This window comes from Eutrigla gurnardus (assembly GCF_963514095.1).
Source record: "Eutrigla gurnardus genome assembly, chromosome: 8".
NCBI lineage: Eukaryota > Metazoa > Chordata > Actinopteri > Perciformes > Triglidae > Eutrigla > Eutrigla gurnardus.
Genome location: NC_139922.1, coordinates 12,922,177 through 12,946,665, shown reverse-complemented (window position 1 = coordinate 12,946,665; position 24,489 = coordinate 12,922,177). Strand labels below are relative to the sequence as shown.

At 44.4% G+C, this 24,489-nt stretch overlaps 1 protein-coding gene across 4 annotated transcripts in view; it reads right to left on the bottom strand.

The window, feature by feature from the left end:
- Nucleotides 1-24,489, bottom strand: part of lrp1ab (low density lipoprotein receptor-related protein 1Ab) — a 75,641-nt gene that overhangs the window by 39,125 nt on the left and 12,027 nt on the right. For all 4 annotated transcript variants that reach the window (XM_084015032.1, XM_084015033.1, XM_084015030.1 and 1 more), the window contains exons 3-8: nt 14,225-14,362; nt 7,679-7,798; nt 7,258-7,386; nt 6,860-7,120; nt 765-927; nt 203-425 (exon numbers count right to left, since the gene is read on the bottom strand). In XM_084015032.1, the coding sequence (XP_083871158.1) occupies nt 203-425; nt 765-927; nt 6,860-7,120; nt 7,258-7,386; nt 7,679-7,798; nt 14,225-14,362 (1,034 nt within the window). The remainder of the gene's footprint in view (nt 1-202; nt 426-764; nt 928-6,859; nt 7,121-7,257; nt 7,387-7,678; nt 7,799-14,224; nt 14,363-24,489) is intronic.

The following is a 24,489-nucleotide window of genomic DNA, read 5'->3' as shown; positions in this document are numbered from 1 at the left end:
CTAAAGATGATGACATATAATCGATGATTATGTCATTTTGGAAAACAGATGTTTTGTGTTATCGAAGGGAAGACCGAAAAGTCGATGGGGACATTTCTGTTTGGCCTTAAAGGCTCGACAATCAGAACTATATTTTCTTGACTGTATTTCTGTGTATGTTTGGGTGCAGTTTTTTTTGTTGCACCCATTCTTCCAGCCTCACCAGCAGGCCCTGGATAATGGTGTGTCGGTTCTTGCCCTCGTAGTCCACCACTTCAATGTAGTCCAGGTAGGCGTCGGCCCAGTACACCAACCGGTTGACCAGGTCCAGTGTGATGCCGTGGGGGAAGACGATCTTGCTGTCCACCAGCTTAGTGCGGTTCTGGCCGTCCATGTCACAGCGCTCCACCCTCGGCGTAGACCCGTAGTCTGTGAAGAACACTTTGCTGCAGCAGAGGAAGAGGAGCAAAAAAGGAAGAGGGGGGGGTTAAAATGGATTGAAATTGCTTTCTGGGAGACGCCTAAGAGAGAAGTGATTCTTAAGAAAAAGGGAACTACATCAGATACCAGCTCGTCAGTATCAGGAACCTGAAACAGCCGACATGCAAGTGTTCATGTGGTACACAAACATCCGTCTAGGTTTCTATCTGGAGGAAGGGCTGGGATTTTTGACTGCCTGCTTTGTCAGCATGTCGTCTGATCAGACAGCATTTTTCATTCTCAAGTGTTGCTAAATCGGCACCGAGGGTATCGTCAGGTCAAGAAGAGTGGAGGGAAGTACAGACCCCATGGCCGGGTCCAAGGCGATGCCTTTAGGGTTGTACAGCTCTTGGTCCAAAAGGGTCACACATGTCTGGCCGTTCTTGTTGCAGACGAACACCCGGTCGTCCACGTCATCCACAAAGTAGAAGTTTCCTGTCAGCCAGTCAATGGCCATTTGCTCCACATCTGACGGATGCAAAAGGAGAGACAGAGAGAGAACAAGACAGAAGCATTACAAAAACAGACATATAATTCTGGGTCATAAACCAGCCTCGAAACCACACTCTTGAAAAACAAAATAATAGTGCTTAGTCTGTCATCTTGCTGTCCTACTGGGTGAAACAGGTTGTCCATTACCAGTACTCCACTGGTCTTTGGCCTGCATCTTTATATGCTGAGCAACTTTCTGTGGGCAATAACACAGAACTCCTGTAAAGAGAGAGATACTCAAGACTTTACTTTTGGAGAATTTGAGGATATACTGTGTGTATGCATGGCTCACTTAAATACTAATACTTACTAATACGTAAATACTAATGAAGAAGACTTCTACTATGAAGGGAAAGTCATTCACAGCCTAATGTTGTTACACAAACTAACTAACGTCAAAGTGCCATGGCACCGCAGAGACATGACACATGTAGCTCTGGCCTTTAGGGACTGAACACCAGTCAAAAGGGGACAAAAATGCTGTTGCGACATCCCCATCTTGACACGGTGTAACCCAACTGCGGTGTAAGCCGGCCTAGAAAGAGGAAGCTTTGCCGATGTAGACCTTTATCTCAGACGCCAAGAGGAGACGAAGTGCTAAGTTAGCACTGGAAACATTTCTCCCCCTCTGAGACCCTCTGTCATGTATGGGACTGGGTGGACAGGGAGACCCAGCTGTGGGAGGTGGGGGGGGGGGGGGGGATATGAAGATACATACAGCCTTGTGTTTTAACAGCTGCAACCACACTTCCTTTCAAAGCAGAACACTGTATACACACATATACACATCACACAGTCACACAGGCCCACTACTCAAACATACAGAATCAAAGTGACCACACGTGCCCCTCCAGTTAATCCAAGCGACAACTTTGATGTTGGGGGGGGGGGGTCTAACGCCGCTGACAGTTAGCCTGCAGTCAGGCCTGTCCCAGCGCTCGGAGCGTTCCTAAAGAAAACATCTGCCCTGGAGGACCCCCAACAATGACAACCACGTTGCTCAAAAGACAGAGCCAAAGCAAGCTCCACAACAGAGCCGGCACACATCTGGGCCTAATGTACAACTCCCCACCCCACCTACCAAACATACACAGAGCTTCAAAAGGTCCGCCCCACATGGGACTTAAAGTATGCCTGCTGCTGCTACAATACAAGCAGAGCTGAGGAGAAAACGTGGAAAAACAGGGAAGGAAAGAAGGAACGATGCTAATGCCGAAATAAATCCATATCGGAGCATTAAGAATTCTGGTGCGCTTCCAAGCTGGAAATTATTTATTGGAAGTCCGAAGAGGTAGTGGCTATCTCACATCTAAAAAAGGGAGGTAACTGTAAATATATGATCCAGTGAAATCATAGGCAAAAGAACAGAGGGAGGGAGTAATAACCAGTCCAAGATGTTTCATAAGCATCAGAACCAAGATTCTGACAATGGGGGAGAGTTCGTCATGGAGTGGATAGCGATACTCCCAGTGGTATCGGCTGGAAAACCCATACTCCTCTAAAGCAATCCAGCTGGACGCCTCGGCTGCACCAGGCATTGATTAGACTTGTACACGGAGCCGAGGAGCCAGTTGTGCAACATAGTGACTACTGTGTTGTGTAACAGCCGACATCTAGAAGACCCCTTTATCCAGAGAGCCAGCCAGTCTGTTGACGTTCTCACTCATTCAGATTCTGGTAAGTGGAACGTTTGCTGGGAAGCTGAATGAACCCACCCCTTTCTCCTCATCCAATCGCCCCCCCGGCCTTCACGACCCCGTTTCGCTTCCTGCCCTTAACACCTAGCAGCTCACACTACTCTGAGGGAACGTTTCACAAACTGAGGGGGTCCTGCTGGCAACAACAAACATGCTTTCTGCTCAAATAGCCAAATGTATTTACATACAGGGCCGCAGCCTACTTAGCTCCTCAAACGAGTCACACGCTGGCGCCTAGACTCCGAAATAGCATGACAAATTTTTTACCTGAATGTGATTTCCTCTATTTGCATGTCCCAGCAAGTGTTCCTATGTAAACGTGCAGAAAGAAACGTCATCATGCTGCCTCTATAATCCTCCTCGTACCAGAGTATCCCATTAATCTGTGCAACAAAAACCTCTTTGACCTCTCAAGAGCACAGTTCTGGAGTTTAGCGATTAGGATTTTCGATAACATCATAAGACATACAACCTACAGTTAAGGGGCTATAAAAATCCCCATCTGCTGAGTGAGAAAGAGATGATATTGGCTTCATAGGAAGATTTGAGTCCACCCATGACAAAAACAATGAAGGCTCTTTGGCTGAAGGTGACAGCTGACAGAATAAAAATACAAAACTTTTTTGCAACAAGACAGGATGCCTTACGCCCTACAGGACTAGTATTGTCGAGGGATTTCTAGTAATTTTTTTATAATTGCGGCGGTCGTCTGTGATGTTAATCCCATACGATTCTCCCATGTCTGTGTTGTGTCAAGTAAAAATTTCACCTCAAATTATCCATCGTATTCCAGTATGACAGAGGTCATGTGATCATAGAAATCCCATGCAAATCAGCATCTCTGTTAAATTGTTATTTCTAAAATCCCATCAAATCCCCTGGTAAAACGTGTCCTGTGATAGTAGGACTTTAGACGATTTCCCCCCATAAAACTATAAAACTATACGTTTTCAGCTCTTGACACTATTTATAAAGACCTTCTGAGCACTGATTTATTCTGGAAAAAAAACCCCTTAGGAACAAAGGCTAGGAAGAAGACGGAAGGAGGTCGATGGGCAGAGGGACGGGGGTGGAGGTGGGGGGTGGGCTGGTCCCTGCTGTGGAGTTCCGCTCGGAGGGTGGAGAGGATGGGACGGTGAGGCTCTGCTCCCCTTTCATCTCCCCGGTCAGAGACACAGATGTAGAGAGAGCAGGCCACATCTGGAACCCTCGTCTTCTTATCTGCCCTGCACTTTCAAGAAGCTATAATTCACCCTGTGTGTGTGTGTGTGTGTGTGTGTGTGTGTGTGTGTGTGTGTGTGTGTGTGTGTGTGTGTGTGTGTGTGTGTGTGTGTGTGTGTGTGTGTGAACCCTGCAGCCCCCTGCCTTCATCAACATCCATCCTCAGGTCTGCCCACCATACTTTTAGGAGTGCACCTGAGCCCTGCTCATTATAAAACACTGAATATAGCTGACAAAGACTCACCATGTATATCATCAGAATGTGAAAAGGAAACACAGGTGAAGCGGAGCTAGCCTTTTAAAGCAAATTACCATAAGGGAAACCATACAGATCATGCAGTAAAATGACTGCTTGACCCAGTTGAGAGTCGTAAAATTTGTTTTTTTTTTGCTCTTATCGCAGCTAAAAGCCCACATGCACCATACAAATGTGGAGTCAGCCAAAGTGTGAAGAGAGCCTCTTGCCTGTTTGTCTTTTCTGCTCCCCAAGTGACTGAGGACAGACAAGACGGACATGAAGGGACCCACACTGTCAGGGTTTTTCCTTCATGTCAGTTCATTCGTCGAGGTGGGCTGTCTTGCCTGGAATCACGGACATCTTATTACATTTTTAAGGAATAAATCATTGACCTTCGGGGGAAAGGAGGATTTGTGCCATTTCACACAGCAGAGGACATACATTTAATAAGTCTGGCTATTGTTTTAAGAGTCACAAGAGGAGATGCAACAAGATCTGGGTAGCTTACTGCCGCTGATGAACTGTTTCCTGGGGCAAAAACTGACTGTGGTAAATTACAGCAAAGCCAGATCCAGAGGTAACAGTCTCATTCTAATAACAACAGCAGATACAACTTTAACGCTAGTTTTCCTGAAATAAAGTACATGCAGCATCATAGGAAGAAAAATAAACAGTTTAGCCTCATTTTAGGTGCTGCCTCTTATTTACCAGTGGACTAAGATGTACAAGAGTACAAGCATTTCATATTCTAACGGTGTAGAGAGTGTGGCAGCACACAGACAGATACAGTGTGCGTATAGTGGTAGTCAAAATCTGAAATCATAAAAGTTAAATATGTTACTAAGTAATGGGTGTATGAGTCAAAGGTATTTAGGTCGTGTGTGTGTGTGCGTGTGCATGTGCGTGTGTGTGTCAACCGTCGCTATGAGTATGTTGAAGTGACCTGACTGGACAGGACATAAGAGGGCCGGAGGAATGTAGGGGCTGTTCAGGCTGACATAACCCAACAGAGGAATGTAAATACCATCTGCATGACCACTCGTACACACACACACACACACACACACACACACACACACACACACACACACACACACACACACACACACACACACACACACACACACACACACACACACACACACACACACACACACACACACACACACACACACACACACACACACACACACACACACACACACACACACACACACACACACAAGCAAATCACCACCTTCTCTCTCCCTTTCATTTTTATTATTCCCTTGTCTCCCTTTGCTTCAATCTTCCTCTCAGGGTCCATCTCCACTTCCACATCTCACTCCTCTCAGACCACTTAACAGAGCAGTGGATAATAAAAAAAAAAATGTAAAAAATGCCATGGTGACAAGCCAAGACAAAGGGAGAGAGTAGGGATACGGGTAACTGGAAAAATCCCACTGTAGGACGCTGGGGTTCGCTGAGCCCAGACTGCCCCCAGCTGTCAGAGGTGACAGCAGTTACACAAGCTTCATTTGAAGTGGATATGAGCCGAGGCCCTTCTGATCACGTCACAGGTTTTCAGGGGTCTGCACGCCCCCCTTTCTCCACTTGTTTTCTTCCCGTCTGCCGGTACATGCCTGGGGGACAATTCTCAAGGGAACGCTTCCCACATGCACGAACACATGCACAAACCCACACCGGGGCTTTTATGTTTTGTCTACGTTTCTGCCCCCATTCCTAGAGAGTAACGGCTCTGTCAGCCGACCAAATAAAAACAAACGGCGTCAGGCTTGAAATCAGAGATAAATCATGTCAGCATTATATGAGCAGGTCTGTCGGAGAGACGTGTTCACATGCTCTGTGTCTGGGTGTTTCCCAAGAGATGACAGTCTGTGAGTTAAGACGATGTCAATGAGGACCTCCACGGGTCAGACACTCACTATCGATCTACAACACCTTCCACAACATCATGTACAGCAACTGGCAGGACTAATGAAGGCTGAGAGGACCTCTGTGGGAAAAGCTCATACCAAATGTCCATCTATCCATCCATCATCTGTAACTACTTGTCAAGGGTTGTGGGGACCTGGAGCCGATCCCAGCTCCGATACTCAGATACATAAAGACAGACAACCATTCACACCTACATGCAATACCAAACGTCATCATACCCAAATTCAATCACCTATTTGGGATATGGCTGATGACATCTGAATGCATTAAACAAGAGCTGTGGAAGAACATATTTCCAGGCTTTCGAACAGCCATGCAGAGTCAGCACATAAATCAGGTTACATGGTAGGTTGCTATCAATGCCTGAAGGCATGCTGCCAGTCTTGTATGCATCATAGCAAGGCGAGTAAGCTCCACGCACATTGCCTATATGGGATGATTTAGTGGTGTGTCAGGGTGCCCCCTGATCTTCAAAGACAAACCTTTTTGAAAGATAACACTGGAGTCAGCATTTCTACTTGCCACTTTTCTGCTGGTATGAGCAGCTTTTAGAGACGAGGCTGTTCAGCTTCACATTATACAAAACGTCTGAGCTAGCAGTTGCAGCAGTTGACCATTTGACTCCTGAGGCAAGGTAGGGAAATTTCACACGGGGTGAGCCAACGACTCGTACCTATTACCCGAGTGTTGCTCACAAGCTCTTATGCGAGGAATTTATTTCCCTATTATCGGCACTTTACAAGTAAACCGTCATGCCCTCAAGCACCTGTCGTCATTATTTCCAAACACAAAAGCTTTCTTTGAAACTACTCACGGTGCAGGCTGAGGGAGATGTTGATGGTGCGGACGTTCGTGAAGGACTTGAGGTCTGGGATGTTGGCACACTTCAGCTGGGTGGCGGCGGGAGTGTCACCCACATCTATCCAGCAGACCGTCTCCTCGGCGTAGATGAAGTCCATGGCCATGGTCTGCTTTGTGGCGATGGAGAGCAGCCGGGACGTGGAGCCGCTCAGGGAGGTGCAGCGGATGTCATGGAGGTTAGCGATCAACAGCATAGGCAGACGATCTACCGGCTCTGGTGAGGGTGATCGGGACAGAGGTGGACAGGGAGGGCAAATAGAGGAAGAGGGCAAATATCAATATACTGTAAACAAGATGTGATACAGCCATTTATCACATAACATGAACTACATCCTCCGTCTCTGGTCTCACCATTTTTAGCTTTGCAGGAGCGGTTGTCTGGCTGCAGCAGGTAGCCCTCCACACAGCTGCAGGTGTATGAGCCCTCTGTGTTTATGCACGTCTGACTGCATGTCCCATACACATTGCACTCATTGAAATCTACAAGAGAATAACACAATGCATTAACAAACACAGTCAGTCTTACTGCATTGGGTGTACATAGATACAACATTTGGAGGACAAGATAACAGCAAAGATTACTTGCATCCATCTTCTAACTTGAGGGAAGAGGTTTGATAACAAAAATGTTTTGTTTTTTTCAAATCTTATATTCTCTGCATGCTTCCCCACGCAAATTCCAGTCAGCAAGCAGAATGTCCCGATTAATCAGACGGTTTTATAAATTTCACTTTGGCCAAGGGAGAATAAATCTGCCAAATCACCCACTCACCTTTACATGCTTTTCCATCTGCAGCGACCTCATAGCCGTTGCTGCAGTAGCACAGAGGTCCATCATGAGTCACAGCGCAGTGAAACTGGCACCCATGAGAGGCACAGCCTGGTGCTTGTTCTGAAGCAGAGAAAAACAGAAACACAGAAAACATGAAGTACTGTGGAGGCTAACGTGGAAGGAGAGAGCAGTACACATATCAGATTTACGGGGCAACGGAAAAACAAGGAAGGCTAAATAAAGCCTGTTCAAATAAGGGCATCCTTGAGTAGGTTTGTGAACGGATCAGCTTTCTAATGTTAAACTTAATCCCAGCACAATTTTTCCCAGAACAACACCGTCATATCCTATCATATCCTATCACGTCTCCACTGGGAGTTTAGATAGGATTGTGTGCGTGTGTGTGTGTGTGTGGAGGGGGGGGCATGCATGTGTATTCATCCATGCATGTGGCGGACGAGATGATTTGAATGCGCACACGTTAGGGGGCCTCTTTTTTCCCGCCCCCAGAGGGAACTCAAGGACACATCCTTTTGGCAGGAAATGAAAGAGGGGCATCCACACATCCCCTCATCATGCTAGCTTTAGGGTGTGCATGTGCAAGCAGATGTGTGTGTCTCGGCTAAGAGATAAATGCGGCGGGGTACTTGTGGTGGCACACATCTGATATTACAAAACAAATGACATTTCAGACAGATTCCATTAGCTTTAAAACTCTTGTAAAAAAAATAGTTGCGTCACTCTTTAATTCAGGCGGATATAATATATTTCACTACTTAAATCATGAGAACAGACCTGTGACCCACATTGAGTTCAATCAACCTCTGAGTGAAATTATAATAACTGAAGGCAGAGCGACAGATATCATCCTCAAAACTTGAACCTGTTGAGAAAATTTCCCACTCAATGATTTACCAAGTGTAAACACCATTATAACAAACGTGTAGATAAAGGAAGGTTCAACTGGCACAATGAAATGTACCTTGGCGTCCAACAGAAATTGGTGAATGGTCATGGACACACTGTGCATACAGTAGTATTGCTGTGAAGAGCAGAGATTGGACCAGTGAAGGGCCCTTATTATATAAAGCCTGTGGAACTGTGGGTCACAATGACCCTTTTGTTGTGGTCCCGCTGAAAGGAAGAGTCCCCCAGCAAACACTGTGGCCCACATCGAATCCATTCACCGAGACTCACTGTGAGAGACCACAGGCAGCTAGAGTGCTAAAATACCCACCAAATGCACTTCTGTCCAGGGTCATTTTGTTCCACTTTGTACCCAAATGTCTAACTATGGGTGGGCGACATAGACTAAATTAGTATTGTTCTAATTACCATCAACATTATCTCAATATAAAGCTGTGGCGATCACATCCATCTACAAAATCCTATAATTTTATATATATATATATATATAATAATTAAAATCCCATAATTATAACAAAATTGTTTCAGAACATTTTTGATGTGAGAACTGAATATAGTATGATAAGTGTGGTAAGACTTTTCTTATACATAAAAAATCAACACTTGCTCCGGCACTCACTTGAAGCTCTTTTATTTAATCAGTCAACGTTTCAGTCTATTGACCTTCATCAGGACCCAGTGACTTTTGTTATAGAATAGTGTGGAGAGATGATAAACGTTGATAGTGATACCACTTATCACTGACTACTATGAGCCCCAAAGGCATTCAAAAATATTGCTTGGCCTATTTTGATTCAAGGTTTGCCAACCTCTGGAGAGAGTTTCTATTTGTATGATGGCACGAAGAGCAGAGGACAGGAGAGAAGTGAGGACAGAAAATATGACCAGAAGAAGAGAAAACAACAGAAGAATGAACAGAATGGAGAAAGGGAGGGAGGGGGAGGCGGGGCAGAGCTAAGAGAGGTGGAGAGGAGTGCATGAAGGGCTTGAGGATTTGGAGTTCCAGCTCCAAGCAAACAAGCAACAGCAGCGTGTCAGACATTTGACCAGGGGTTAATGAACGAAGCAAACAAATCACACAGTGACATACTGGAGGCCTTCAGTCCTAAACAAGCATGCCAAAGCCATTGATCCTGTTACTGCATGGATGGCAACCCTCAATTTCCCTCATCTATAGCTCTGAAGGGAAGCAGGGTGTGGGAGTATTCATGCTTGCTATAGTGAATTGCGCACGCAAAAAAAAAATGCACGTCAAGCACAAAGTCTCCAAAAGTAATCGTTGTGCACCTCTGCATTTTTGGAGCTGGGTGACATTTGAGTATTTATTTTGTAAGCCAAATCAAATAGTTTTTTTGAGATAGCCTTTGATTCATTATAATGCATTTAATGCTTGATTCCATTCTTAATGAGTGGGTCGAGTTTTACGTGGTTATATTGTCCAAACACAAGGTTGGCAGTTCGATCCCCGGTTCCTGCTGTCTGCATGCTGAAATGTCCTCGAGTAGAGACACTGAACCCAGAGTTGCTCCCCGGGCGCTTAACAACAGCCCACTGCTGCTAAAATGCTTGGGATGGGTTCACTGCAGACGTCAAATTACATGTCATAAAGTTGAAGTTGCAGACGCATCCCGTCAAGACGATGCATGACATGCAGATTCTGAAAATGTGTTTGGAACTGTTCCACACATGGTCAACGGGATGATTAACATGAACACGGTATTAGAGACAGTAAAAAAAAGAACATTAGGAGAGGCAACAGACATGAAGAAGAGAAGAACTGCTCTTGGTTGCTGTCCACAGTCTGTGTGGAAATATATGGCTGTTGACGTTTTCCTCTAAAATCCACTCATGGGGCTTACAGGCGGGTGGAAGAGGGTGACGCAACTTGAGTGATACCGGGTGGTGTTGGGGTCATGGCCGTAGTTACACACACACACACAAAAAATATTTAAAAATATCAGCTCATCTATTCACCTACCGGACTGCAAACAAATCCCTTTCCTCCCGAAAATGTTAAAATTAAAATAAATAAAGCCCCCTGCAGTTCGACGTCCACAGGCCATAATTGAAAGCATAAATTGAAGCAGGCTATTTCTGTGTGTGACACTTTAAAGAGAGGTAATTCCCCGGACATTCCTACCTTTGTGCTCTCACTGTCTGGAAACATGTCTACACATGCCCCTCTACCTGCAGTTGACATGAGCCTACCGTTTCCCTACATGCTTCCATCAAATGACCCCATTCCTACTTCGCAAACTGAATGGTTTGTATACATTTCAGTTTTTGTATGGATACACATACCTTTGACATAATCAATTTACATTGTAGCATTGTACGTGACAGTATGAAGAATTTGGAGCATACAAGTGTATTTATTGGCGGTTGTGTGGAGCTGCAGAGTCAAAGGGGACAAAGTAACCATATGCAAACACAAGCAGGGCAGTGGCTTGTCTAATGAGCAAACAGTAGCTATCGCGGTCCCAAACAGTGGCGGCGTGCTGCCCCAGACGTTCAAACACAAACACGAATGCGCAAACACACACGGCACACACGGCACACACGGCACACACTGTGGCGCAAAAATAATTCCCAAACACACGACAGTTCAACTTGGCTACGAAAACCTGCACTCAGATGTTCTTCAATCTGCAGCCCATTATGAATCAGAAAATACATGACAGTTTCAAAACACTGGAGCATCTCTACATACAGTGACGGGCAAAGTCTGGAAATAAAACAGGACTTGTCAGGCGAGACGGCTCTAACTGCAGGCAATAAACTAATTTAGGTCAAGACCCACTCATGAATAAAGATGAAAATGTGGTCTTATTACAGGCAGCGTCAAGTAGCCTATGACCAATTCTCATTCCACAGTTGGTAGGACATAAAGGACAAAGAAAGCCTAATGCATGTAGAAACAATAGCATGAAGCCACTACAATAATCAGGGAGCCCTTTTGGATGGCGAGAAAAAAGGGAAAAAGCTTGAAGAGTGCTGCAATGACCCCATTTTCTTTTCCCCTATCAATCAGTCACTTCTGAGGGAGGCAGGTCTAAAGCCCTGACCCCCAACAAAGGCACCGTCACCCACAAGATGACAGACGAAGGGCAAATGCAGGCCTACAGATCAATGAAAAGACTCAACTTTCACCCATATGACAGAAAAACAACATAACTGCCAATTGTCTGAAAAGGCTGCATTTAGTTTAAAAGGGGCCTCTAAATATAGGCATGACGCTAGAACTGTGATGACTAAAGGATGGCAAGGAAAGTGAGACAAGTAAACACCAGACACTGGTTTGGATCACTTCATAAGATTGGAAAACATTCTCAACATATGTCTTCACGTGCTCTTGAGCAAAGCACCGAAGGACAGTCCCTTGCACAAGTACGAGTCTACTATATCCTGTCTTCTATTGCAACCATAGAAGGTTCTTAAAGGGTTCGGTGTCAGGCTTGCTCACAGTACACGTAGCTACAGTAAAGGCCCAAACACACCGAACGCATCCGATATGCGTTTTGAAGTACACCTATTGTTCTAAATAGCCAGACATACACCAAGTGTAATGACGTATGTGAAACTGCTTAGACTCCTAGTTCCAATTGGAGAACGTCTAATGAGGAACCAGTGACCAAAGGTGTGTTTCTGCAGACGCAGTACCTGTTTGCAGAGATAGAGACAATTTGACATTAACTAGTTAAACTTCATATTCCATACCTTATTAATAATGCTGTCTTATCCACTTTATAGGTTTGAATTAGGCCCTCAATTATTAAGATAAACAATAAAGGGATGTCTGTAATCTACAAAAAGGTCGGCCCAACTTTTTTGATTGGATGGGGTTTTTACAGTCCTGCCACGGCCATAAATTACTTTTTTTTTTTTATTTTATGACGGATCATTTCATGTATTCATTGATGTGGGTATGTTACAAGGATTTCAAGTTATATAGCAGAAAGTCTTTCTGGATAGAACCAACTACTCAACCTTTAATATCAACTTCACCACCCATCACAGCACCATTGAGTGGTCACTCCCTTGCTATCATTTCTACAATCAAATCTGGCCACACACTAAGAAATGTATTTCAGCAAGATAAAATTGCTGCCCAACCTTCCTACACTCCCTTTTCTAACCACTCTTGTCAACAACTTTGGCAGAACGACTCGGACACGCCGACTGACAAAGTGTCCTTTCAGGCATCAGCGTCCAGGTATACTTGCACAACCTGGCAGTTTGTACAAGCAAACACACGGACGCTTGTGAAAGGCCAGGCCTTTCCCTGAAAAGACGGGAGCTCACAAACAGCAACGCCAAATGTTCGGGACACAACTGTTTACGCGTGGGTTCACGGGTGTGTTTGGGTGTTGCAAGAATGTGACTGTGTAAGTGTGCGTTTGTGTGCACGTGTGAGCGTATGCATGCATGCACTAGAAGCCCATGAATGTGTTGGTGTGTGACCAATGCCTTGCAGACAGCTGCACTTGTGCCGCCAGTGTAAGGCAGAGCTGATGTTGTGATTGGATGACATCATTGCATTGTGTGGAGGCTCGTCTCACAGTGATGACCAGTGTGTGGGATGATAACACTCGCCCACTCTGAACAACTGTCCACTTCATCAGCCCAACAGTGCTGCTGCCCTGCTGGATAAACTATATCAACCTTATAAGTCACTACAGCTGTTTCAATTGCATGGGCGTACTGTGCACAAAGGAGAATAAAATGTAGAGCTATTATACTGCAATGAATAATACAAATTAAATGAAAACATATAAAGCTGCAATCAAGCCCACAACGAATTAACCTAAAATAGTTTAGCAGATATCGACACAGACAACAAAAGCTTTAGTTAATACTTTAAATGAGTAGGAGATAAGATGATCTGAGATTACGGACATTGTTTGACATCTGACGGACCAACCCATGTTCCAGGACTTTGGTCCACCCAGTCTTGAATGTAAATATTTGATTAAGAGACTTCATATTCTGGGAAAGGGTATTAGATACTGAACAGCACAGCACGTCGCTACTACGACAACATGGAGAGAAAGACACAACAGAAATTAAAAGTATGTATCCCAACAGGCAGAGCGTCAGACAGCTATATCTGAGTATGGCACGGCTGAATACTGAGGCAATCCTCTGTAGGCAGCCAGTGTTTGCTCCTTTGTCTACTGCAACAAAGACCGACACTATGGACCCAATATGTTCCGTCGCCGATTCTTCTATTGAATCTAATTAATAGGCGAGGATTTGATGAGTCTTCTCCAGTTGCATGCGGGCTGAATGCTCATCATTACTGCAGGGATTGGCGAAACAGCCTCATATTGATAAATTAATTACTTTTTTCCCCCAGAAAGAGAATTTCCATTGTAATTGCACAAACCAGAGGAAGGCAGCTCATTAAAGGGCCTAATAGAGGAGATTATTGGATAGAGATTATAGTTTTGGATGGGAAGACAAGTAGATGCGAGGAGTATTCGGCTGGTCATTTGTGACACACAGCAAAGGCTGACACGCTTGTCTCTGTGCGACAGGAGATGGAGAAAATAGTGATACCACCTCTTCGGAGTGTGTTTTATAGAAAGTGGGAGTTGCAGCTGTGTGTGTGTTTATTACCTCTGCAGTGAGGGCCCTCATCCCAGCCATCGGAGCAGTCGGGGACTCCATCGCACACTTTGCTCATATGGATACACACATCCAGGTCCAGGCAGCCATGTTCATTGACAGGACACTGGTTCACCCTGTTGTGTGAGCCTGGAAAACACACAAAACACATGTAAGGAAAACACAGCAAAATAAAGGGAGTTATAAAAATAACTCAAATACAATGGTCAAATTAAACTGTAAACAGGCAGATTTTAAATCTCGTTCATGGTATTTACTGTTGCTTTTGTATTCGCTGCATATTTACTGTTGTTTAAGAGAACCGGCTGCTGTTATAAAATCATTAATAAAGTCTGTCCATCTGTCTAAATCTAGATTTAAATGGTCCTCAATGTTGTATCAAACAAATAACTGGCTGCCTTGCAGTAGGCTTCAAGCATAATTATTTGCTCTCTTGTTGTGACGAGGGCAATCAGCATCAAACAAATCTATTTATAAAAAACAATTTTCTCTACATCCTTGTATTTTCATTTAATTCATCAATCTAGTTTCACTGCCGTGGAACAAAAGTAGACAGATTAAATCCTACACGGAAATATAAAACCGCAGTGACCCTTCAGCAGATCTGTTGGAGTGGGACTCTTGACTTTTTAGTCAAAGACAGCCAAATATTGTGCACATGTGACATGTGCATACGCGCAGTATGAATATCCTATCCAGTATGGCAAAGCAATTAAATATGGATAAAGATATTGAGTGAACATGATTAAAAACAGACAAAAGAAACACCGACAATGGAACTGAATCCAAAGTATTGAAAGAAAGTTGTGGGGGGAAAACGACAGAATGTCCAGAAGAAACAGATATGTTTTTATTACCAGCGGCCCACCAGAAAACACAGTAGATGCAGTCTCTCCCCTTCATTCTCTCCCACTCTTCTCTCTATCTCTCCTTTCAGCCCACACTGCAGAGCAAACAGTTTGCTTTGGCTGTTTTCTTCTTCTTCCTCCTCCTCCTCCTCCTCCTCCACCATCTCTCTTTCCCTTTCTCTCTCTCTCTAACATCTGCTGACCCATTTTAGAAAAAAAAAAACACTAGAAGCAGAGAAAATAAAGTTCACCGCCTTCACAGGAAACGATGGGAGTTCTGCGGGTTATGTGCGGTACGGAGATGCTTTGGGAAGATTTGTGTAGCTGCGATGCAAACCTGTTTCTGATGCCTCCTTCCGAATCGGACGTACACAAAGTCTTCAGTGTCTGAATATTAAGCAGTCAAAACGCTGTTTCATTTGACTCTGAGGATAAGGGGTGATAACATCCAGTTATTCAGTTTTAAAGGAAAAATACAACTCTCTCGTATCCTTATAAGACGAATCAAACGTGTGGATGTGCAGGAAGACTTATGAAGGGAAACATTTGCCTGCATGTGGCCCTTCCCTGAATGAAACCACAAGTATTTCCCTCTAAGTCCTCTATATCCATCCAAGAGATTAGTAACCACACATACATCATGAAACGTAACTCGGGTAAAAACAAGTGCCTTAAAGTGACAAGCGCTTCCATAATGATCCCAGAGTGGAAAAAAGTGCCACATTGGAACAGAGAATTAGCTTCTAATACATCTGGCTTAGGGAGAGAGGGGGAGCTCTCCCATCGGGGGGATGCTGGCATATTAGCAGCCCCCCTACAGACTCGGCCTCTAAGCCAGCCTGATTTACATTCAATAAACTGCCAACCTGGGGATTTCTACATATACTGGAGGACCAAGAATAAACTGCTATGCACACAGGAAATGAAGGCCCTGCCAAGGATTTATCACTTGTCAACACTTTTCACAGTGAAAGTCGTCTGAATGACACACACTGCACACGACGCGGTGTCTTTGCAGCTATGCATACGTGGAAGTGTGTTTGACGGAAAGTGATGTGTTGAGGATTGTGCAGACGGAAAGATAAACTCAATTAATGGATGTCGATTCTGTGGCACCAGAATCCATTTTTTGGAAACAATCTGGCGACTGCCAGCGATACACAACAGCCAGAATAGAATAGTTTGAGTTCCATCACACAGTAATACCTTGGCAGGAGCTGAATAGGGACCAGCAGCAGAAAACTAGATGGAAAGGACAATATGGAAGATTAAGTAACTTTGCAGGAGGGACAATGGGGATGAACTCTGTACTCCCTGCTCCCGTTTGGGAAGTTGTTGGCAGCGAATTACAATAAGCTCCCCTCATAGTGGCAGCAGCCATTTCCTGCGTCATCTGTCAGTGGAAGAGGAGCATTGCTGTGCAAATCTCAAGGCTTTTCATATGCAAATATATACGCACGCTATACACATTCAAGACTACAAAATATTGTAGTGTGTAGCCGGCGACTTTTAAAACTGCAGGTTCATTTGTTTTTGTGCAAGGTTTGAGAAAAAGATGCATTAGAGACATCCCATCCTGCTTTAGAGTATTTAATAGCATCAACTCATCTTTGTGACATAGTGACCAACTGTCCTGTTACAGCAGCCAATCCCATGTTTTGTTCCCCCAGATAAACTAAAGGGGCCTTTTAAACCACAATAAGTCTTAAACATGGCTTCAAACATTCCTAGAATTTGCATATTCATAGTCTACTATTTCTATAAACCTCACATTCACCACCATCCAGACTGCCGAGACTCCAGCTGTCCAAACGCTGATCACAGTAAGGGTTTTTTTTGGCATCTTTCAGTCAAACTGGAGATTTAAGTGTCGGTGAAGTAACAGTATGTCACGTAATTCATCAAGTCTGCGACGGCTTTTCTGAACTGAAAGACCATTATCTGGAGATCTGCGACGCTCCAGGCAACTACAAGTTACAGTTCCATCAATTTGGAAACCGTCCATACACATTTGGCTGTGTAGACTTTGAAGGTCCCATCCAAGCTCTTCTATTCAGTTTAGGGAGTATGAACTTTATATTGTAAGTCCTCAAACACTGTTGCTCAGTGGAACTCATGATTAAGACTTAACTCCTCTTCTTTGCATGCTAAGCTTGAAAACCAGAGACCAGAGTGAGAAGAATGCGTACTCTCAAAGTGAGCCAGATCTTACTCTGGTGCACCGGGACTTTTTCTTGTGTCACTCTTCACAAGCTGCCAGTGCTCTTTTTCTGCCCTCTCCAAAGCAAAGCCTATATCAAGGGATTGGTGTTTTGTCATGTTTAAACAGGCCAAGTATTCTTATCATATTAAAAACAAAAGAATATTTCCCAAAATGAAATATATCTTATAATTTACTGATCTGGACAAAGTCATTCATACTTTTGTTATCACACTTAATCCAGCAAAATTCCTAAACTCTTGCATCGCCTCGAGTCAGAAGTGCCTCCTCGCTCTCAACTTATAAAAAATGCAACTGCTCGGAGGAGAACGATACGCCTGTGACCCTGTGGCTTACATTTCCTACCGCACTTGTATTCCCTTTGCAGTTATCTTCACTCTTTGTAACAAACCAAAAAAAGAAAAAAGAAAGTTATGTAAAACATAGATAATGTAAAAATATTCTTCATAAAATGATAATCATCTCCATCTGTTAGGGGCCACTACAAAGAAGAGAATAGATGTTACAGACAAGTTGGAATGTGTCTTTTGATTCAGATAGGTATTATTATCCCCTAAAGTATCATTGGCAACTGCTATAGCAGGAATATAATTATCACAGAGCGATATTTAACAATAACTCAACATGTCATTTTACTGGGATAGCACAGAATCTATGGTGAGTTTGGAAACCTCAGAGACAAAGCACTGCAAAGTGAGAACAATGGAGGAAGCTTGGCAGTACAGTGGATAGTGGAGAAAAGTGACATTACATTAACAATAAGATCCTGACACTTATTAGAGGGCAGAGTGAGGATCATTTCATTATTGTACTAAACTGTGTGACCAGCTAACATTGATATCCTCATGGCCTCGTGGATCTCAATTATTAAATTATTTCTCCCATCTGCTGCGGGATCACTCGCACATTAAACAAGTGAGCGCTGGGAGTCTTCATGATTAAAACATTATAAACTATGAATCACAGTGCAGAACTTATGTTCGGCTTTATTGAAACTCTTATTACAGCGTTTGCATTCGGAGTGAAATATGACTTTGTGCAAAGACAATATTCCACTTTTCCCCTGAGCACAGAGTAGATTTGGGTAATGCATCACCACCTGTGTCACCTTGGAATAATTCCTCCGGTACAGAGTGCGAGTCATCTCTCGCTTGTGGCTCTGGGCTTCACTAACTTCTCTGACTGACACCAAGCATTAGGGCTGGGAGGTGAAAGACGGTCTCTCCCGATTTGGGCTTCCCTCCAACACCTCAACCTCTGGACTCCCCCCATCCCCCCGTCCCTGTAGTTATGCAATGACCTTAAATTTGGATCCCCTGTCGATCTTTTGTCCTTCGCATAAAAGGCTGCTTTTCTTCCTGCTCTTCGGGTTCCATGCCAGCCCCTGACTGACTCCCATAAAGTCTGCTGTCAGCTCCAATGAATATGTTGTGCAGGGTGACAGGCGGGCCGGCCCGCTGACTAGAATCATACTTTACAGCTGCGTGCACAACGAGCACATGGCCATAGACGAACCCTGCTGAGGAAGCCACAGCACGGAGGACTTGTAGCACATGGGGCTCTCACGCAAGACTTGATATGTTACTTTGTCTTTCAACATTTACCATAACCGTAAAGGATGAATATGACAATAACATAAGACGAAAAACAGCATTTTACTGTGAACTACATGTTGTGCTTTATTGTATCTCGTCTCTCATTTGATCTGACTAGATCAAATATTGTACAAGTTGTACATACATGTTCAAGCCTATCGAGGTGACGGCTTGACAGTGAAAAGCTCAGTTGAAGTATCACTTAAAGTCTTTAACAAACAGCAAAACAGATTTATCACATCTGTGCACCTGCCTGTTCCAACGTGTCACACAGGTCTGTTAAATGTGTTGCAAAAGAGCAAACTGCCGCCATGTACAAAGCACTGCAGGACATTAAGCAACCTTCCTGTGAGTAACATACAAAGAGGCAGCAAGCACAAACAAACCAACACACCGTCTGCAGACAGGGGAGGGGGGCGAAACTGTGAGACAATTACAGCAGAGGAAAGACTGGAGATGAGATATGGGGGACAGACAGCACTCCAGTCCACCTTCTTTGCCTGCTTTGACAGCCAGAGAGGAAGACAGCGGGACACAGGAAAGAAAAGACGGAGGGAGAGAAGGAGACAGGGCGTGGAGGAGACAGCAGAGAAAGCGAAGTGGTGCCTGTGTGGCGTGAGAAAGCCCTGTGTTCCCTGTCTGCTGATAGGCCGGCGGAGCTGAGGAGGGCTCAGGGCCACAGACCAGAGGGATTTACTGGGCTTTGCTCCTTCCTCTGTGGAAGCAGTGTGTCAACCGTTGCCACTACAGACCCTCCTACTCCTGCATAGTGCCCCCTGCAAGTCCAGCTATATGACTGATTATTGTCTATGCAGAAACTCCCCCCTCTAACCCTCACATCAACTTTAAGGGAAAAGTCGGTTTGATAATGGATCAGAGCTTTACAAAGCCATTTCCATATTCCTCCCCAGCCTAAATGCTAATCTGCTTGTTTTCTCCTCTACAAAAAGGCTCGGGCCCGTGTCTCCATCCCATCCCACCATCTCAGCGGTTGCTTGCTCCGGGTCAGGCATCATAGTCAGATCCGGACAAAAAGGTCCAGGCTGGCGAGCGTTCAGAGGGGGGCTTTAGGGCAAGAGATGGACGCATGACCTTACTGTGTGGCCCACGGCCATGTCAGGCAGCTGCACCGAGATGATAAATCTTCCCATCAGTCCTCCCAATCAACTCGGGGCCCCACGCCATAGCATCCACTGGCATCGGCCAGAGTGCGTGGGCCAAGGGTACGGTTGTGTGTAGGGAGCGACCTTCACCACAGTATTGTACCACTATTGTAACATCAGACGAACTCTTTGAAGGAGTTTCCAGTGTGCAAATTGCATGCCTGAATTTGAGGGTCCACATTTGGCTACTTTTACATTAAATACGTCGAGCCTCTTCAGACAAGGGTCCCTCAGTTTCATTATGAGGCCGCATTCCAACGTATATCCCCTCAAAATGACTTCCAAGCATCAGCGAGGTCTACATGTTGATATGTGCGTGCTCCTTCGACTAGCCTATGGAGACAACTTTAATAAGAGCTTAACAGTACGAACACAGGGAGCGCCTCACTCATTTTCTCACCCTGAATGAAAGCGGATAGCAGTGTGTGGGAAAAGAAAGGCAGTGCATTTGCATGATTGAGATGCATCCCAACCCCTGCTTGGAAGTCCTCCCGTGGGCATTTTCATGCTAAATCAGAGGCTAACAAGTCTAACAGAGAATTAGGTGCAGACAATTGTTACGTAAGGTTTTTTTGATGATGAAAGGCATTCTTTCATGGCGAGGACTTCTCATGATGGAAGAAAGTGCGTACATGCTAGGGCTCATTCAAACATCTGTTCCCATTCGCTGGCTCAACGACAGCGAGTGCGGTTCACACAAGAATCATAATTGCATACAGAGGAGGGAGTCAGTGTTGTTTGGGATTTTTTTTTTTTTACAGCAACTGCTCCATGAGAGCTGTAAAATGATGTCGTGACACAGCACTTTTAATTCTAGCATCATGGATAGAAAAAAAATGTCACCAGAATGGTTCGAAAATGAAAGAGATAGTTTGGATCTTTTGAAGTGGGGATGCAAGAGGTACTTAACCAGAGGGCAACTTTATCTATGCTGTGGTAAAAGCCACGAGATTCCATTGACAGAAAAGGCAGTTTCATGTTGCAAAACATGGAAGTTATTGGTCTACCGCTGCGCCAATCTGTTACTGTATTTGTGTTATTGTTCTGAAGGAACCTAACCAGGTACTCCTGTCTGAGTCTACATTAAAAGCGGTAGTAGCAGTTTTGATTTGGCAACATGAAATATTTTATCAAAGAACTACAAACCCCCTCCAAAACTTTAAAATTGTAAAATTACCTTATTACAATTATTTAAATCTCTTCATAAGTAAGCCAATATATTATACAAGATGATACTTTTTTTTTTTTAAAAAGACACTAGCCTACTCCTATTCCAAGAAAAACACAACAATAAAAACCTGACCATGAAACCTTAATCCACATCTCTTTGGATCACCAGTGGAACTCTGTAGACCGTCTGCTCGACTTCCGTGAAGGAAGCGGCATCAACGTCGTGAACGAACCCTCACCACTTTATCTCTGCTAGACAGACATGAGATAACCCTTTACCATCACACCACAACACGCCACAAGAGCATTAAAAAGCAGCAGAGTCCTGCACAGAGCGCAATCACAAGACACACAGAGCATATGCTTCCGTCTTGAGGGCACATGTCAAGCACTTCCTGAGCCCTAAGCCTGTATGTAATTGAGGTGAAATGGCTCGTCTGAAACCAATTGAAACCATGCAGCGAGGGGGGAGTCAGTGGAGTCCCTGGGAGAGGATGACAGGGTCACACCTGCATACAGAGGCCTGTACGGGCAGATTGCTGATGGCTATCTGAGTGTGTACTGAGGGCTGTAGGAGGGAGGGGCACAGCCCAAAGACTGGCAACCTGCCAAGACCCCCACCATGCATTTGTGATAAGTCATGCAGATCCATGTGCAGAAACATACATCCATACCTTACCTCCACGGAGCTTAGTACGCCTTTAATAACCACACTCATAAGATAAAGGATGCTGACATGCAGCTATGATGTCAGCTGCCATCACAGACATGTCAACACATCATGTACGGTGGCAGACGTCTGTCTCGAGCTCCTCAACATAATTATAGCTCAAGCGAATGCTTTGGAAATGACAGGCAATTAGACAGACAATACGATACCGAGAGTACGGATACGGATCGAAGATTCACGCCAGACAAAAAGCACGTGTTTACGACATCCACCTCTCTGAAAGCAAGTGGATTCATGACCATGGTAAACAAGACAGGTGGCATTTACCACAAACGTAACACAAAACTGGTATTTCGGACAAATTATTTTCTTCTTATTTTCACCAGTTCCTTTAAAAAAAAAAAATCTGATTAAGAAATAAAGTTCCATGTTGGCAGAATGCCACGTCCACACCGTCACATTCTCTGATTCCCACGATGGCCAGGCGGCAGTGCAGCCAAGCCGTCACAGGAGACGAGGAAGAAGGGAAGAAAAGAAACGTTTCTGTCTTGTGAAATCTCTCTAAGTACTCGTTGTAAACCCAGCCTGTAGTTAGTAATTAACTTGAACTGGAGATAATGTCGTAATTATAGCAGCATGCACCGCTCTAATTCCCATCAACATTAATGCACAGAACTAGACTGTGGTCAGGGAGCATGTTGAGACACAGGTCTAGGGTGCTGGGAATTTTCTTGCAAGTCTGACTTTCGTAAACTAAGATTGAAAGAGAAAGCTCGACTTGGCAGCGGAGGAACAGATGACACCTGGAGATTTCAAAATAAAACACAAATCTTTGCCAGATTTCAGTCCCCCCCCCCCCCTCCCCTCCCTCAGATGGATCAATGTTAGGCTTGCCTTTATATCTACCACTTCCTCAACAGCTCAGTTGCTCCCTGTTGGGGAGAAACCAGGCTGGTGACCTGTTTCACTCCGTCAGTGGAAGGATCAAAATTAAAAGACTTTGGCATTCCTCCGAGTCAGGGCTGAATTCTAAATAACCTTCAGAGTCACAGTCCTCCAAACTTTTACCGTCTCCATCTACACTGGCACGCCCGTTCAATCTGTAGCTTTATCCTACTCACATTTAATGGATCAACTTAAAGCGATGGTTTGGAGTAAAATGCACCCTAGGTCATTTCCACCATGACATCCAGCCAAATACCCCCTCAGAAGCATTTTTAGTGATGGTCAACATTGGACAAGATAGGGCTATCAGCTGAATGGCTTAGTACTAGCGCTATGGTACAGAGGGTATATCTCGTAAATTACCCCACTAATAATGCATGGAATGTTACCAAACTTCTGCAGTAGTACACATATGGTCTGTACTCACAAAACGAGGCATTTGAAAGTTTGTAAGTACACCAGGAGTTTATTTAAAATAACACTTGCCTGATAGCTTCTATCCTCGGCTACTAACGCTAACTAACGCTACCGCAGCGTAGACGCCACTTCCGTGTTTACCAAGCTGTTGCCGTCACGCGAGTTTCACGCGAGAGTATGAAAAAGTTTTGCTGAATTTTTTTAATTTTGCTTGTAATATCAGGTCAACACTTGTCAACACTTGTTGACCAGATAATACAAGCATTTATAAAAATTCAGCAAAACTTTTTCATACTCTCGCGTGAAACTTGCGTGACGCCATCGGCTGGATAAACACAGAAGTGGCGTCTATGCTGCGGTAGCGTTAGCAGAAGAGGATAGAAGCTATCAGGCAAGTGTTCTTTTAAATAAACTCCTGGTGTACTTACAAACTTTCAAATGCCTCGTTTTGTGAGTACAGACCCTATGTGTACTACTGCAGAAGTTTGGTAACATTCCATGCATTATTAGAGGGGTAATTTACGAGATATACCCTCTGTACCATAGCGCTAGTACTAAGCCATTCGGCTGATAGCGGCTATCTTGACCAATGCTGACCATCGCTAAAAATGCTTCTGAGGGGGTATTTGGCTGGATGTCATGGGGGAAATGACCTAGGGTGCATTTTACTCCAAACCATTGCTTTAACATTGGCAGATAAAAATCACAGTCTGGCTGCCTTTCATTGTGATACTTAAAAAGGCGCCTCAGCCTTTCGACTGCACTTGTTAGACTGCAAACACATAGCGGCGCGCGGAGGGGAAAAAAGTGCATTAATTGCAGTAACAGATATTTATTATGACTGCAACAGAAACTCCCATGAAGAGGGAAGCGCCCGAAACCGAAGGTAAAGTGACAGGCAGAGTGGAGCTCATGGGAAGCGGGTAATTGAGCAGAACACATCTTGATGTTCTGGCGAAACACCGCTCTCCAGCTCTGTATGTGGAAGATGAATCACACCATTGTCTGTGTCGCCATATTACATAAGTGCTATGGAAAATTCACTAAATTCAATTACTTAGAAGGAAAGGGGCAGAAATTGAATGGCCGCAGCTCGTTGAGTGAATTATATGGGTCACACTTGCAATAAATTGATCACATTCTGTGGTTGCTGTTATTTACAAAACAGCAATTCATCTATTCTTGCCCTCCGAAAAATCATTCAGTATTATTATTTTTTGCAGAATT